This window comes from Salvelinus alpinus, chromosome 5 (genome assembly GCF_045679555.1).
Source record: "Salvelinus alpinus chromosome 5, SLU_Salpinus.1, whole genome shotgun sequence".
In the NCBI taxonomy this organism is placed as follows: Eukaryota; Metazoa; Chordata; class Actinopteri; order Salmoniformes; family Salmonidae; genus Salvelinus; species Salvelinus alpinus.
In genome coordinates, this window is record NC_092090.1 from 82,487,921 (window position 1) to 82,505,292 (window position 17,372).

The window sequence follows — 17,372 nt, forward strand, 5'->3', positions numbered from 1 at the left end:
GGAAATCATTAAATATTAAAGAATTAGATCTCTCACTAAAGGCATCAGTCATACAAAGGTTATACTTAAATCTGTAATGGTTCTCTAGTAAATTAGTAAGAATGTCTCACCCTATGTTCAAGAATGGCCTTTTTCCCTTTATTCAGATTACAGCTGCTCACTTTCAGTTATTTGAAAACAACATTTTTTAAACAAGCCTTAGAAAGTTGTTTTCAATTTCAGTTTAAATCCACCTGAAAAGGCAGAACAAATAATACAACAAATATTGTGGTTAAACTCAAATATACTAATTGAATCGAAAAAGGATAATAAATTATATCATAAATACAACTGGTGGAGTTATGTCACACATGCAGCTAACACAGACATATGGAAATGTCTGCTCTACCCAAAATTACAACCAACTAATTGCAGCATTACCACAAAAATGGAAGAGGCAAGTGGAAGGGGGGAAAAGTTACGAACTTGTCTGTCGGCCCTGCATTAAAGACCAAAAATGGTTAAAGAAAATTGTGATAAATAAAAATATATATATTCATCTGTGCAAACAATAATATGCAAGTATAAACACCATGGGACCATGCAGCCATCATACCGCTCAGGAAGGAGATGTGTTCTGTCTCCTAGAGATGAACGTACTTTGGTGCGAAAAGTGCAAATCAATCCCAGAACAACAGCAAAGGACCTTGTGAAGATGCTGGAGGAAACGGGTACAAAAGTATCTATATCCATAGTAAAACGAGTCCTATATTGACATAACCTGAAAGGCCGCTCAGCAAGGAAGAAGCCACTGCTCCAAAACCGGCATAAAAAAGCCAGACTACGGTTTGCAACTGCACATGGGGACAAAGATCGTACTTTCTGGAGAAATTTCCTCTGGTCTGATGAAACAAAAATATAACTGGTCATAATGACCATCGTTATGTTTGGAGGAAAAAGGGGGAGGCTTGCAAGTCGAAGAAAACCCTCCCAACCGTGAAGCACGGGGGTGGCAGCATCATGTTGTGGGGGTGCTTTGTTGCAGGAGGGGACTGGTGCACTTCACAAAATAAATGACATCATGAGAGAGGAAAATTATGTGAATATATTGAAGCAACATCTCAAGACATCAGTCAGGAAGTTAAAGCTTGGTCACAAATGGGTCGATGGACAATGACCCCAAGCATACTTCCAAAGTTGTGGCAAAATGGTTTAAGGACAACAAAGTCAAGGTATTGGAGTGGCCATCACAAAGCCCTGACCTCAATCCTATAGAAAATTTGTGGGCAGAACTGAAAAAGCGTCTGCGAGCAAGGAGGCCTACAAACCTGACTCAGTTACACCAGCTCTGTCAGGAGGAATGGGCCAAGATTCACCCAATTTATTGTGGGAAGCTTGTGTAAGGCTACCCAAAACGTTTGACCCAAGTTAAACAATTTAAAGGCAATGCTACCAAATACTAATTGAGTGTATGTAAACTTCTGACCCACTGGGAATGTGATGGAATAAATAAAAGCTGAAATAAATCATTCTCTCAACTATTATCCTGACATTTCACATTCTTAAAGAAAGTGGTGATCCTAACTGACCTAAAACAGGGAATTTTTAATAGGATTAAATGTCAGGAATTGTGAAACTGAGTTTTAAATATATTTGGCTAGGGTGTATGTAAACTTCCGACTTCAACTGTACATACATTACATACATATACAGTGCCTTGCAAAATTATTCATCCCCCTTGGCACATAGGTTCAGTACTGACTCACTGGAATTGTGATACAGTGAATTATAAGTGAAATAATCTGTCTGTAAACAATTTTTGGAAAAATTACTTGTGTCATGCACAAAGTAGATGTCCTAACCGACTTGCCAAAACTATAGCTTTTTAACAAGAAATTTGTGGAGTGGTTGAAAAACTAGTTTTAATGACTCCAACCTAAGTGTATGTAAACTTCAGACTTCAACTGTATGTTATGTATGTATTTACCCCCAAAATATATCAGGGATTGGAAATGATGCAGACAATTACATTGATGGAAGCACCAATCTTTCCACAATATTAACGCTGATCCACCAACAACAACAAAAAGGTTGGATAAACAACATTGTTACTCAATAAGATCTGACATTCTGTACTGTCGCTTCATATGAAACATTTGATCTCAAATCCAAAGTATAAAGTACAGAGTATAAAGCCCCCCCCCCCAAAAAAAAGTGCTTCAATACTAACTTAACTTCTTGTGAATCCAACCACGGTGTCAGATTTTAAAAATGCTTTACGGCGAAAGCATACCTTACGATTATTTGAGAACATAGCCCACTAGACAAATCATTACAAACCGTAACCAGCCAAGTAGAACAGTTACACAAGTCAGAAATAGAGATAAAATTAATCCCTTACCTTTGATGATCTTCATATGGTTGCACTCAGTAGACATTCATTTACTCAATAAATGTTCCTTTTGTTCAATAAAGTCTCTTTATATCCAAAAACCTCATTTTTTCCCGCGCGTTTTCTTCAGTAATCCACAGGCTCAAACGCAGTCAAAACAGGAAGACAAAAAAATCCAAATTGTATCTGTAAAGTTCATAGAAACATGTCAAACGATGTTTATATTCAATCCTCAGGTTGTTTTTAGACTAAATAATCAATAATATTTCAACCGGACAATAACGTCGTCAATTTAAAAGGTAAACAAGAAACGCACTCTCTCGGTCTCGCGCATGAAAAAGCTCTGTGACACTTTAGGGTCAACTCATTCAGACTGCTCTTACTTCTTCATTTTTCAGAATACAAGCCTGAAACAATTTCTAAAGACTGTTGACATCTAGTGGAAGGCATAGAAACTGCAATTTGAGTCCTAAGTCAATGGATACTGTAATGGCATTGAATAGAAAACTACAAAACCAAAAAAATATATACTTCCTGATTGGATTTTTCTCAAGTTTTCACCTGCCAAATCAGTTCTGTTATACTCACAGACACTATTTTAACAGTTTTGGAAACTTTAGAGTGATTTCTATCCAAATCTACCAGTTATATGCATATCATATCTTCTGGGCCCGAGAAGCAGGCAGTTTAATTTGGGCATGCATTTCATCCAAAATTCCGAATGCTGCCCCCTACCCTAGAGAAGTTAAGCAATACTGCAAATAATGTGGCAACAAAATTATTTTTTGGTTCTTAATACAAAGTGTTATGTTTGGGGAAAATCCAACACATCACTGAGTACCACTCTTCATATTTTCAAGCATGGTGGTGGCTGCATCATGTTAAGGGTATGCTCGTCATGGCAAGGACTAGGGAGTTTTTTTAGGATAAAAAGAAAGGGAATACAGCTAAGCACGGGCAAAATCCTAGAGGAAAACCTGGTTCAGTCTAATTAATTCGAACACATTTGGAGAAAATTGCACCTTTCAGCAGAACAATAACCTAAAGCACAAGTCCAAATCTACACTGGTTGCTTACCGAGACGACATCGAATGTTCCTGAGTGGCCTAGCTACAGTTTTGACTGAAATCGGCTTGAAAATCTATAGCAATACTTGAAAATGGTTGTCAAGCAATGATTAACAACTAACTTGACAGAGCTTAAAGAATGTTAATATTGTACAATCCAGGTGTGCAAAGCTCTTAGAGATTTACCCCCCAAAAATCAGTTGTAGTTACTGCCAAAGGGGATTCTAACATGTATTGTCTCAGGGGGGTGTATACTTATCTAATCAAGATATATAAGTGTTTTATTTTTCATACATTTAAAAAAAATATTACTTTTGGCATTAGAGTATTTTGTGTAGATCATTGACCAACAATTACAATGAAATCCATTTTAATCCTAATTTGTAACACCACCAAATAAGAAAAAATTGAAGGAGTGTGAATACTTTCTGAAGGCACTGTATGTTAAGACACATTGTCAGACTCTACTTGAGTCTACTTGTATACACATGAGCCTGCAAATAAAGGAAAGTATACTGTATGTGTGCAATAGAGACCTAAAACAACTGCAAACATCCCTGCACTCCTTGCATTATACTGACCTAGTTTACATATACTTGTTTGATCATTTGTAGTTCACACCTGACCAACCATCCTTTCTCCACATCCTCAGATGTTCATGGGCATGATGGGTAATGACAAGAAGGGCCAGCTGATTGTCTATCATCTCATTGAGCTCCTCAAGTCAGGCAGCAGGCTGCCTCAACCTGTGGGCTGTCCCATGGAGGTAAGGGCTGGGTTCTAGTCATTATGTCCATTTTGTATTGCATTGTTCAGTCTTTATAGTGCGTTTGCCTTCCTTAATGATGCAGTGACATAACATGTGTAAAAGAGGGGTTGCAGTTTCCACAGTTAACTTAGTACCTTAACTGAGCAATGTGAGTGAATGGTAACATGTTTATGTTACAATCAGATTTCAATGAATATATACCATAGGAAGGCTACCAGTTGTGACCATCCCAAATAAACATGTCTTTGGTTCTCTCTCTCGTTCTCTCAGATGCATGAGATAATGCAGGAATGCTGGGACAAAGACCCATGCTTGCGGCCCTCCTTCAAGGAGCTGGCCCTGCGTGTCGACCTGTTCCGTGACAGCAAGGATACGTAGACAAACACCCTAAGTGCCCCTCTTCTAAGAGACTGTTTTTCTGCATTCACTTGGTTGCCATGTGTGTGCGTGTGCGTGTGTGTGACCGCCCCCCCGGCCCTGTCCTTTTGCAGTGTGGCAATAGATTGGACTGAGAACAAGATCTTCTACCAGGACACTATAGAGACACTTGTTTCAAACAAGGTCTCATTTCTCTTGAGTGTGTGTTTTTTTTCTTCTTCTCCAGCCCTTTGTTTTCTAAGCTAGCAGGGCTAGCCTTCACCTTTCTGTCCCCCCATCTAAAAAATGAAAGTATGCTGGACTGATGGAATGGAATGTTTCTTCTTTTTATTTGTGTTGTTTTATGTATGTATATACATATATTTGTGTACATATGTCAAGAGGATTTTATAATTTTATAAAATGAAATGAATACACTGCGGTCTGTATTTGAAATGTTAGACAAGAAGTCAGTGTAAATGAAGTACATTTAGAGATTTAAAAATCCATTGATTTAAAATTCCATTGTGAAGCAGGTGTTGTAAGATTAAAATATATATCAATGCCATATGAAAAAGGGTTGTAGAATGTCTTTCAAAAACCCATTAGTGGGGTCAGTAACTTTTTCTGTTGGCCTTACAATCAATAATATTATGTTCAAGGTCAGTAGAGATTATAGGACTCTTCTGATATTTTGTACACAGGCAGAACTCTGCTTGAGGATAGTTCAACAGTAGTTGAGAGTGTGTGACACTCATTCCTTCCATATCCCATGTCCATTCTAAAAATATCCCTTCAACCGAACAGGCCACTCATCATATCACTCCTCAAATCACAAGACTAATCTCTTTCATTTGTATATGGTCACACTATCAGTATAATCTTAGTGTGACATGAGCTCTTCAATTTCACTAGTTGGGTTTGTCAGCTAACATTGAACTGTATCAAGACATTACGGTGCATAGTCCTACACAATCCCTTTCAAATACTTGACACTACTTGCCTTTAAGTTCCTAGAGCTATTTTATTATTGCAACATCTCATGCATTTTCTCCCCACGTCATTACAAAATGGGAGTGTTACAAACTAGTGTATACAATTCCAGGGGTCACAACTGGTCAGTGAATTAACCCAGGTACAAGTTTACTGACGTTTTCAAAGATTATGACAGATTCTTCTATTTGTTAAATGTGTACATGCATTCCCCTCCATATGTATTTGGACATTGAAGAACTTTTTTAAAATTTGGCTTTATACTCTATACTTTGGATTTGAGATCAAATGTTTCATATGAAGCGACAGTACAGAATGTCAGATCTTTTTTGAGGGTATTTTCATACATACAGTGCCTTCAGAAAGTATTCACACCCCTTGACTTTTTCAACATTTTGTTACAGCCTGCATTTGATGAAGGAAAAAGGAAACCGCACACTGCTCTTGATAGTACCACCGATATTTAATAAGCTTACGTATCGGCCACACGGCCTTCGTCAGAGCTTTTGTGATTTTTTTCCATTTGCACCCTTATGTAGACCCATTACAGCCTGAATTTAAAATGGATTAAATTGAGATTGTGTGTCACTGATCTACACACAATACCCCATAATGTCAAAGTGGAATTATGTTTCTAGACATTTTTACAAATTAATTAAAAATGAAAAGCTGGAATGTCTTGAGTCAATTAGTATTCAACCTCTTTGTTATGGCAAGCCTAAATAAGTTCAGGAATAAAAATGTGCATAGCAAGTCACATAATAAGTTGCATGGACTCACGCTGTGTGCAATAACAGTGTTTAACATGATTTTTGAATGACTACCCCATCTCTCTACCCCACACATACAATTATCTGTTGGTCCCAAGCACACATTCAACCAAGAAAACAAGGGAGGTTTTCCAATGCCTTACAAAGAAGGTCCCCTATTGGTAGATCGGTAAAAATAAAAAGCCGACATTGAATACCCATTTGAGCATGGGGAAGTTATGAATTACACTTTGCATGGTGTATCAATACACCCAGTCACTACAAAGATACAAGCGTCCTTCCTAACTCAGTTGCCGGAGAGGAAGGAAACCACTCAGGGATTTCACCATGAGGCCAATTGTGATTTTAAAACCGTTAAAGACTTCAATGGCTGTGATATAAAACTGAAGATGGATCAACAACATTGTAGTTACTCCACAATACTAATTTAAATGACAGGGTGAAAAGAAGAAAGCATGTACAGAATTTTTAAAAAAAATCAAAACATGCATCCTGTTTTCAATAAGGCACTAAAGTAATACTGCAAAAACTGTGGCAAAGAAATACACTTTTGTTCTTTAATGAAAAGCATTATTTTGGGCCAAATCCAACACAACACATCACTGAGTACCGCTCAGTATTTCCAAACATGACGGTGGCTGTTATGTTATGGGTATGCTTGTCATTTGAAAGGACTAGGTAGGTTGTTTAGGATAAAAAATAATTGGAATTGGGCTAAGCACAGGCAAAATCCTAGAGGAAAACTGGTTCAGTCTGCTTTCCAACAGACACTGGGAGACATTCAACTTTCAGCAGGAAAATAACCTAAAACACAAGGCCAAATATACACTGGAGTTGCCTACCAAGACGATGTTGAATGTTCCTGAGTGGCCTAGTTACAGTTTTGACTTAAATTGGCTTGAAAATCTATGGTAAGACTTGAAAATGGCTGTCTAGCAATGATCAACAACCAACTTGACAGAGCTCGACGTATTTAAAAAATAATAATGGGCAAAATATTGTACAATCCAGATGTTAAAAGCTCTTAGAGACTTAGACTGACAGCTGTAATCTCTTCCAAAGGTGCATCTAACATGTATTGACTCGGGGTTGAACGCTTATCTAATCAAGCAGTTTGTTTTGGTTGTGTTTTGGAATATGTTTTGCCCAATAGTAACTGAATGATGACTAGAGTCATTTTATTTCTAATTGAGTAGATAAGATGTTTCTGAACACTTCTAAATTAATCCTGATAAGAAAAATCATGAATAATGATGCCGTTCAGAGGCTACAACAAAATGCTACCCTCTCACAATTACCAATAACAGGGGAGATAAGCATTTTTTGGGGAGTATGATCTTTGTGCCTCTGTAACCTTCTCACTCATACATTCATGATTCATTTATGATTATCCATAATCATGGTAGCATCCACTTAATGATTCTTCAAGGATATGACTGAATGATTCATTCATGATTTTTCTTATTAGGATGAATGTAGACTCCAAAATGGCACAAGACATTATTCACCATTCAGTTCCTGTTGGGAAAAACATAATCCAAAACAAACTGCAAATTCATCCAAAAAGTTTGTAGAGTCACAAGCTTGATGTAGTCCTTGCGTGCAAGAAATACTACACTTTTGACTACTTTAATACACTAAGTGAATTTGTCCAAATGGGGGGACTAGATACATAGTGTTTTCATTTCTAAACAGTAAAACAGATACAATGGGTATAGAAAGTCACCACCCCCTTTCAAAATGTTCACCTTTTGTTGCCTTACAGCCTGAAATGAAAACACATACAATTACTTACAGACAGTAGCCCACAATATCCAAGTTAATCTTTCTTTAATTAAAAAAAATAATAATAATTAAAAGTCCAACAGTAAAATACCCTATTTGGATAGGTGACCCCCCCCCCCCCCCTTAGAATTGTAATTACAAACATGCTGAGGTATAACCAACTACCTTCCAGATCACAAATCAAGCTAATTGGCTTCCATCTGTGACCAATTGTAGTGACTTTGATTAGTTCAGAATAAAAGCAGAGTGTTCATAGAGGAATTCATTGCTTAGTAGTGCAATTCAAAGCAAAGAATCCACTATGGGCGGAAAGGTACTTTCAAAAGATCTACGAGATAAAGTTGTGGGAAGGCAAGAGTCGGGATGGATATGAAAAGATTTTGAAGGCTTTGTCTATCCCTCGGAGCACAGTTAAGACCATTATTAAGAAGTGGAAGGTGTATGGCACCACCCAGACCCTGCATAGATCAGGCCATCCCTCCAAACTGGATGACTGGGACAGAAGGAAACTGATCAGAGAGGCTACCAAGAAGCCAATGTTGACTTTGAAGGAGCTCCAGGCCTTTTTGGCAAACACTAGTCAATGTGTGCATGTGACCACAATATCACAAGCTCCACAAATCTGGCTTCTATGGGAGGGTGGCAAGAAGGGAAAAAAAACTACTCAGAAAAAGCCACATCAAGTCTCATTTGAGCTTTGCCAAAAACACATTGTAGATTCCGAGTCCGTGGCAAAGGGTTCTGTGGTCAGATGAGACCAAAATTGAACTGTCTGGCGAAATCCCAATACATCTTTACACCCAAAGAATACCATGCCTACAGTAAAGCCAGGCGGTGGCAGCATCCTGTTATGGGGGTGTGTCTCTTTAGCAGGAACTGGAGCACTTGTCAGGATAGAAGGGAAAATGGACAGTGCAAAATACCGACAGATTCTTAAGGAGATCCTGCAGTCCTCTGTCAGGAAATTGAAAATGGGAAGATGGTTCATGTTTCAACATGATAATGACCCAAAGCAACTGTACAGTGGCTGAAGGACAAGAAGGTGAATGTCCTTGAGTGGCCTAGTCAGAGCCCTGACCTAAATCCTGTTGAATCTGTGGAATGACTTGAGTGCAGTCCATGAGCGGTCACCATGCAATTTGACTGAGCGTGAACAATTTTGCAAGGAAAAATGGGCAAATATTGCACAGTCTAGCTGTGCAAAGTTAGTAGAGAAGTGTTCAAAGAGACTCATGGCTGTAATTCAAGCAAAAGGTGGTTCCACCAACTATTAACTCAGGGGGGTGTTCACTTACCCAAATCGGGTATTTTACTGTGTTCATTTAATACAGTTTGAGGTTTTTATTGTATTTTTCTCACTTGGATATTGTGGGTTACTTACTGTGTGAAAATAAAGCTGGAAAAAGTCAGATTTGATGTGTTTTCATTTCAGGCTGTAAGGCAACTAAAGATGAATATTCTGACTTTCTACACCCACTGTATGTCTCAAAGTACTCTCACATAAAACCTGACATTCTATACTGTCGCCGATATGAAACATTCTATCTTAAATACAAAATGCTGGAGTATAGAGACACATTTTTTAGAAGTGCTCACTGTCCAAAAACGTATGGAGTGTATTTGCTTCTGCTGTGGAAATGCATTTTCTTACTATCCAACTCTGAAAAATGTGTTACATTCACTTGCATTCTCACACTCAACCATGTTCTCTGTTTTTAAAGGTTCAGCTCAGGGGAAAACCAATCCCTTTCAGAGCACATGCACCCTAGTGAGAGGGAGAAGTAGGAGTTGGCATACGTTGTGAAAACAGTGAATCAAGCATTACTATGTAGTAGTACCGTTTACAATCTTCAATGGTTCCTTCTCCTGTGCAGAGAGCAGGAAACCTGTTGAGATACCAAACAGATGGGGCATGGACAGTTGAAAAGGGCTGTCAGATGTTGTAAATGGACTTAGTTTGCCCTAATATTCATCATTAATTTCCTTCAGCCAATTAGGTAATGATGAACATGCCCGATTCTCAAGGCAAGGGCATATTACACCATTAATGATGGGGTTCTCTCCATGTTGGCATACACCATTGACTCTAAGCATACACACATGATTGAATCAATTATTAGGTTGGGGGTCTTGGTCCATTCCATTCCAGTAATGACAGTCATGCTTAATTTTGACTGCACATTTTAGTGGTCTACGATGGTTATGTTGAAGGATACAACCAACCTAATACAACCATAGAATAGATACAACCACAACTCCCTTTGCTGTATGAGCTCCAGAGTGGCGCAGCAGTCTACGACACTGCATCTCTGCGCTAGAGGCGTCATAAGGCCCATAAGGCAACACACAATTGTCCCAGCGTCATCCAGGTTAGGTGAGGGTTTGGCCGGGGTAGGCTGTAAAATAAGAATTTGTTCTTAACTGACTTGCCTAGTTAAATACCTGTTAAACAAAAATAAATGAGTTGTGATCAAAGCCTCTCATTGGCCAATACATAGCATCAGCGATCCAGGGTTTATATACTTGATTGGTCGTGATTTACATAATGAGCATGAGCTCGAAGGGGAGTGTCCAACTCCGACATGTATATATAGAAGACCTCCCCGCGCTGAATTAGAAATTACGATATGGCCAGTAGAAGGGAACAGCGATATCTCCCAATAAACCAGGAGGAGAAGAGCACGAAGTGAGGAGGTTACGATCCAGTCGTGAGTGATACTCCATTTCTTTATTCCATCCTTGCGTTGAGTTCTCAGAACGGTTAGCAGGATAAATACTGTCAATTTAGACATAAAAAAGGCAGAATGACTAGACATGATGCAAGTGCAGTAACTAACTTATCTCATTGCGAGGAAGAATAGACATCGTCGATCGATGCATTGTATCACATGTGGTGCAGATTGCCATTGCTTGGTTTGCAGTGCAAGTCCACTACGTGCGGTCATTCGCTTGAACGACCGAGAAGCTGTGGGTTTAGAGCGCCGATGGACACGACTTTCTAGTCAGAAATTCAGAAACGTTCATCATACTCAGAAATACATTCAGGCAGACAAGCTGAGGTTCTAAGGAAGTGTTTCATACTCGCTGTCAACCTGGTCTCGGAGCATTTCGTATTATTCTGTACGTAAATCCGAGACCGTCAACATGTTAGGAATTTGCTAAACACATGTTACTAATTTTAGCTAGTGGACTAACGTTAACTAGCTCCCTAATGTTAGCTAGGCTAGGATTTAGGGTTAAGTTTAAGAATTTGGTGACCAGTTAGCTAAAAGAGTTCAAGTTAGGGTTAGCTAATATGCTAAGTAGTTGAAAGAGTTGCTAACTTGCTCAAATGCTAAAGTTGTATGTGATGCGCTTCGAACTCGCAATCTTTGGGTCGCTAGACTTTTTCGTATGTCCAACCCTCCTTTTGTTTTTGCCTTATGTTAAATAAGACGGATGGTTACTTATCATACTAATAATACAAAATGCTCTGAGACCAGGTTGCAACTAAGTGTATTTCGGTCCACGAAATGAGTGCCTTTGACATTAAGTAGAAATTGTGCACAAATATTGCATTTTGTAAGGCCTGTTATTAAATGAGTTGCCTTCATTTTAATATATATACCGTTTTTGGGGGGGGGCAAGATTAGTTTTTCATTAAGTTGAACATGTGCTCTTTATGACGATGTCAAAATAATATGAAATAAAGTGGTGGAACCACCCATTTACTGACCACTTTGCAGCAGTGAACATATGCCTACTGTACATGTTCTTCGAAGGCTGTAGCGCTGTGATGCAGAGCCCTGGTATGAAGGCCGGTGGCCCCCCTGATGGGGGCTATGGATGGGTGGTGGTCACCTCAGCCTTCTTTATCATGGGCCTCACTACAGGCGTCCTTAAGAACTTCGGCCTATTCTTCCTAGAGATCCAGAACCACTTTGGAGTCCTCACCAGCACCACCTCATGGGTCACCTCCACTATGATAGTCATGTTTCACTTGGGAGGTAAGTGAGGGCGAGGGCAACTTGTCTTGTTTACATTGCAGTTTAACGTCTATTTCATTATTCAACTGAAATGTGTTGCATGGTTATAGCGTTATAAGTTGGCCAAGTAAACAAACATGCTCAAGCAACTAGAGACAAGGTTGACATTTTGTTGTAACCACTAGAACAATCCACTCTGGTTCCTGTAATGATTTGTCTCCTCACCTCAGCCACAGTTGCCAGTGTCCTGAGCATGCACTGTACCCAGAGGGCAGTCATCATGATGGGAGGGCTCCTCACTGCTTCAGGGATGATCCTGGCTTCTCTCGACCTCAGTCTTCCATGGATGTACCTCAGCATAGGCGTACTGCAAGGTAGGGTTGAGGGCTCCCCAAGTGGAAAGTAAACTTCACATTTAAAAACAGTTTACGTTGGTGTGTTCTCGGGGTGATAAAGTTGCAATTTTTTGTTGTTGTTAATGACCAATCACAGGAGACGACGATCACCACACCAGCCCATAAAACCTACTGTACCAGTGCAGTTAAAATAATCAGTTAGAGGGAAACAAAAGGCATTACCTCGAGTGATTTTCGTTTTCAGGAACTTGAGAAAATAGAACTGAAATTGTCATCCCCGAGGGTTAACAATCATGATGAGTTTTGTTTTGTGACCTGTTAGGGTTAGTTTCTTACGTCCTTCTTTGTCAATCATTGGTGAAATTAGCATTATGACAATCTTTAATTAAATCATTCAAAAACCTTTATTTATGCAATTGCAGACAGAAGTTGACAAACCGGAACATAGCACGCATGTTTCTGAGTAAGTTCTGCATCAAACAAAAGGTCTCCAGTGGTTTTATTAAACCCTAAGTCGCGCCCTAATGACGCCACTGCCTATATCATCCTCTACTCCTGGGACCAAAACCATGCCTACAAAGCTGTATAAACAGGGCCTTTATTGTTAGCTAAACACTTAGCAGTAAATTCCCCTTCCCCCAAAGTTGACCTATTGTGGAATGTTTACCTAGTCTTATCTCCTTCACTCCCCTGCAGAGTTCTGTCTAAGGGCCTCTTTATAATGAGGCAGAGAGAACTAAAATACATGTAGAACAATACTAAACTTCTACAATGAATATATATATTGTTAATCCGTAGTCTAAAACCCTGTAACTGTGAGGAGGGAGGGGTCTTTTAACCCCTCCCCTTCTATTAATAAAACATAAGCATAATACATTATTCTAATACACCAAACATTTGGGTACAACCCTTTTTATGACCCCTGGGTGAACCCGACAGACCCCAACCAGAACACATTGTAACTGAACAACTTGGTGTAGTTATTGATTAGCTATATTGGCTCATTATATTTGAGCAGATGCACATGTATAATGTATTACATTTAGTAACAGACTAACACAGAGCCAAGATTTATCTTTGCTTTATTTTTAGGTTTGGGACTTTCATTTTCCTGGTTACCAGCCAACAGCATAGTGAGCCACTACTTCCTGAAGTGGCGTCCCATAGCGTACGCCATAGCCAGCTCCGGGGAGTGTGTTTTTGCCATGGTGTTCAGTCCTTTCTTTCAGTGGCTCATCGAGGTCTACACCTGGCAGGGAGCTCTGCTCGTCATAGGGAGCCTTCAGCTCAACCTTTGCGTCTGTGGAGCCCTCATGAGACCTCTTGAATCCAAACCCCATAATCCCACCAAGCCAAATAAGGACAACCACCAGGACTCCAAAGCTGCTGATGACCCGATGCCTAAGAAGCTAAGCTTCCAGTGGACGTTGCTAAGGAAGCCAGAATTGCTGCTCTACATCCTGTTTGCCATTTTCGCTGCTGCAGGATTTTTCATCCCACCTCTATTCGTGGTTCCCTATGCCACCAGCCTGGGATTGAAGAACTACTGGGCGGCGTCCATCCTGTCTGTGCTGGCATTGGCTGACCTGCTTGGTCGTCTGGCCTGTGGTTGGCTGGCCAACCTGAGGCTGGTGAGGAACCTACAGCTGCTGACAATGGTGGTCATCATGTTGGGGGTAGTGCTACTGCTGTTGCCCATTGGCAAGTACTACTCAGCCCTTCTGGTCTTCTCCTCGCTCTACGGTTTTCTGTTTGGCTGCGTTGTAGCCATCCATGTGACGTCTATTGTGGACATAGTGGGCCTGGAGGGGTTCGACAGCGGCCTGGGACTCTTCATGCTTTTTAGAAGTATCGGGGGCTTCATTGGTCCACCTGCTGCAGGTGAGATGGTGTGAAATTACAATGTTGACATGCAGTAACAAAATTGCACCCATTTTCACTTTGAATGAACTAAGCTTTTAATCAGTGAAGCTACTGGTTTATTCATCCAGGGCAGCAGTTTGTGGGCTCAAATTTCATCTCTTTGCACAGGTTGGCTGGTTGACCTGGACAAAGACTTTGGTGTATGCTTCTACCTGTCTGGATTGGTTTTCATCATATCTGGTGTGTTTGTGGTGCTGGTGGACCGACTTGTCGAGCGGAAGAAGGCCTCTCCCAGTGAAACCGAGCTAGAGGCCACTCAGGCCTTTGCCTACAAGATGGGAGTGAAGCTGGTTGTTAGTGAGAGCAACTGCAAATAATGTTACTCTGTTTCAGGGGATATGGCAGTGAATGTTTGCAGTTCATGAGCTCTTGGGATGGCTTCATTCTGAGCTTGTATCACCTAGTCAGGTTTTTATCTATATTAAGCTGCATCACATGAGTAAGTAATGGAGGGTGTTGACATTATACCTGGTCATTCACCATTGTCAAGTTCCCAGTTTACATATGTTTGACCAGGTTGTACAGTAGTTTGTACCACTTTTATTGACTTGATGTACATGATGTATTTGAATGTTCACTGATTTGTCTTAATTCTATGTTATATACTTCGCATACAGTATACCTGTATGAACATCTATAGTTATTTTCAAGTATTTTTGTTTTAATCTCTGGTGCAATGCATGTATTTTACCTATATTTTAAATGTTTTTGGGGTAGACCTGCTGCTAACACCTATGCTTAGGCACATCATGTGAGTAAAGTTAAGTACTTTCGATGTGCAGCTTTACCCATACATTAACCCGAATGTCATGTGCTTTAGGGTTAATGATAAATCAATGTTATTAATCCCCCTGTTACACAATAGAATATTGCCCATGGCAATCTAGTACCAGAGCTGTGGCTCAGCACTTTACATGTCACCAGTGCCTTCTTGTTATTATCTGTATTACCCTTGATTTTTTTTCCCCCCACCAATAGACTATTCAAATATATCAAGTTAATGGTTGTGCAAATTCCTTCTATCCACGTCAAAGGTTGTCAACTGTTGCCACACCATTTAGTCCTCCCCTGATAACGATGTTTCTGAAATAATGATCAGTCTGTTTCAAAAGCTGAATTCTGTAGCTTTCAAATCTTCCTTCACCAAAAAGGGTTAAAGGAAGAGCAGAGGCGGCTGGTGGGAGGAGCTAGAGGACAGGCTCATTGTAATGGCTGGAATGGAATAAATTGAAAAGTTACCATGTTTGATACCGTTCCATTTATTCCATTACAATGAGCCTGTCCTCCTATAGCTCCTTCTGCTGAAGGTGGCACATAATCAGTGAGGCTACAGGCCCAGCATTTCTTTTGTTTAAAACTCTGATGGCAGTACCCAAGCCCATTGTCTTTCTACTTTAGAAGCATGACTAGGGGCTAGATCCGTGCTAGCTGACACCCTCAGTGTTTTTTGGCATTTTCTGAGGTGTAGAGCTATCCAATCCACAACCGGCTCCTTGCGTTATCACGAAAACTGCCATTGGATGCAACGAAACCACCCAACTTCAAAATCCAACAAATCCCATGCAGCTGTGTTACAAGTTAAAACACTTGAATGTGTGATTTTGCCTAGACTAAATTCCCCCCCAATCCAAATGTAACAAGACAAAAATATAAGGGTACTTCTGCGCCCATCAAGTGTTTATTTTTGCAACTGAATGAATAAATTTTTTGAAGCCATTGCATGTGTGGTGGCTGTACCTTTTATCCCAATGGGCACGAGTCAATTGTCTAGGGAACAATCGCTCTCCCCTGCTCCTTAAATTGATTTGCTACCATAATTACACTTACACACTAACCAGACCAAGGCATATGCTAATGTTGTGTCTTTGGCATCATTAAACTGAAGACTTATTTATCAAATGACTCTATTACGCGATTAAACTGATTAATCATGGAACTGTAATTAACTAGGAAGTTGGGCCACCAAGGAAAATATTCAGATTACAAAGTTAGGATTGTCCGAATATAACTTTACGATATTTTAACATCTGATCGATTAGTCTTCTGATTAATGAATCATTATTTCCCTCATGTTAGTCTCATTCCAAACGTCGTAAATTGTTGGTTATCTGCACAAACCCAGTCTTCACTATGAGTCATCCATACATCAATTGTCTTAAAATTTACTAAGTAATTCACAGAAATGCATAAACAAACAATAGAGTTACAAGGAAATGATAACGGAGTTTCCCTAGTGGGATAAACTGGTATCGCGGCTTGGTGGACAACAGATGAGACTACAAAGTTGATAATTATAACAATTGAAATGCTAATCCTTTGCACATGAACGCTCACTCATTCGGGAATAATTGCAATCGATATATATATTTACGCTCAGTGTGTCGTCGGGATCTGTTGAAAAGTTTGTTTCTGTTGGAGTTTGTCCTCTGTCGTGGTTAGAATGGGTAGTTCAGAGTGACATTCATTCATGTCTTTATAGAATAGATGTTTCGGCGGTTGTCGGTCTTCGCGTTCAATGATACCCGAATTCCTAACTGCAGACTAGTAATTAATATCAAAGACTTGTTCTTATTCTGTCGGTATCGATAGTCTAACCACGTGGTGTGGTTAAAAGATGCAGCCATCTACTCAAACCTTAGGTTTATGGTCTCCTCTCCAACCTTGGCCTTCTCGTTATCGAGGTAAGCTGGTCTGCAACCTTTAGCCATCACGTAATTGAGGGAAGCTAGGTCTGGTGATAGAAAACCCGGGTGGGGGTTTTATTCGGAAGAGCAGAGAAAGGCTGTCATGACGCCAGGTCCTAACTGCTCATGAGCGGTCCTCTGATTTAGTTAAACTCCAAAGGGAATCCTTCATTAAACGGTCCAAAATCACATTACACAATTTCACAAACAGTATCATCCTCACTCATCTTATACAACAATTAGATGTCAACCTCATGAGGCTATTATATAAACAGCGTTATGGTAATGTGGCCGTATTGTCTCCCATGAGTTTCACAAAATTGTACAAAACG

General features: G+C 39.9%; 2 protein-coding genes across 6 annotated transcripts in view; both read left to right on the plus strand.

The window, feature by feature from the left end:
• Positions 1-5,132, plus strand: part of jak2b (Janus kinase 2b) — a 50,647-nt gene extending 45,515 nt beyond the window's left edge. The window contains exons 23-24 of the mRNA XM_071403699.1: positions 4,091-4,204; positions 4,478-5,132. Coding sequence (XP_071259800.1) covers positions 4,091-4,204; positions 4,478-4,585 — 222 coding nt within the window. The 3' untranslated portion in view covers positions 4,586-5,132. The remainder of the gene's footprint in view (positions 1-4,090; positions 4,205-4,477) is intronic.
• A 5,573-nt stretch (positions 5,133-10,705) lies between these two features.
• Positions 10,706-16,072, plus strand: LOC139577013 (monocarboxylate transporter 13). 5 transcript variants are annotated; one of them, XM_071403708.1, is made up of 5 exons: positions 10,706-10,820; positions 11,874-12,098; positions 12,308-12,451; positions 13,526-14,314; positions 14,465-16,072. In XM_071403708.1, the coding sequence occupies exons 2-5, from the start codon at positions 11,888-11,890 to the stop codon at positions 14,671-14,673; spliced, it is 1,353 nt and encodes a 450-aa protein (XP_071259809.1). In that variant the 5' UTR covers positions 10,706-10,820; positions 11,874-11,887; the 3' UTR covers positions 14,674-16,072. The 5 variants fall into 5 exon arrangements, with proteins under 5 accessions (XP_071259809.1, XP_071259812.1, XP_071259814.1 ...); XM_071403711.1 differs by having other exon boundaries at positions 10,707-10,820; positions 12,018-12,098; positions 13,503-14,314; XM_071403713.1 differs by having other exon boundaries at positions 10,707-10,820; positions 12,018-12,098.
• Positions 16,073-17,372: the final 1,300 nt, after the last annotated feature.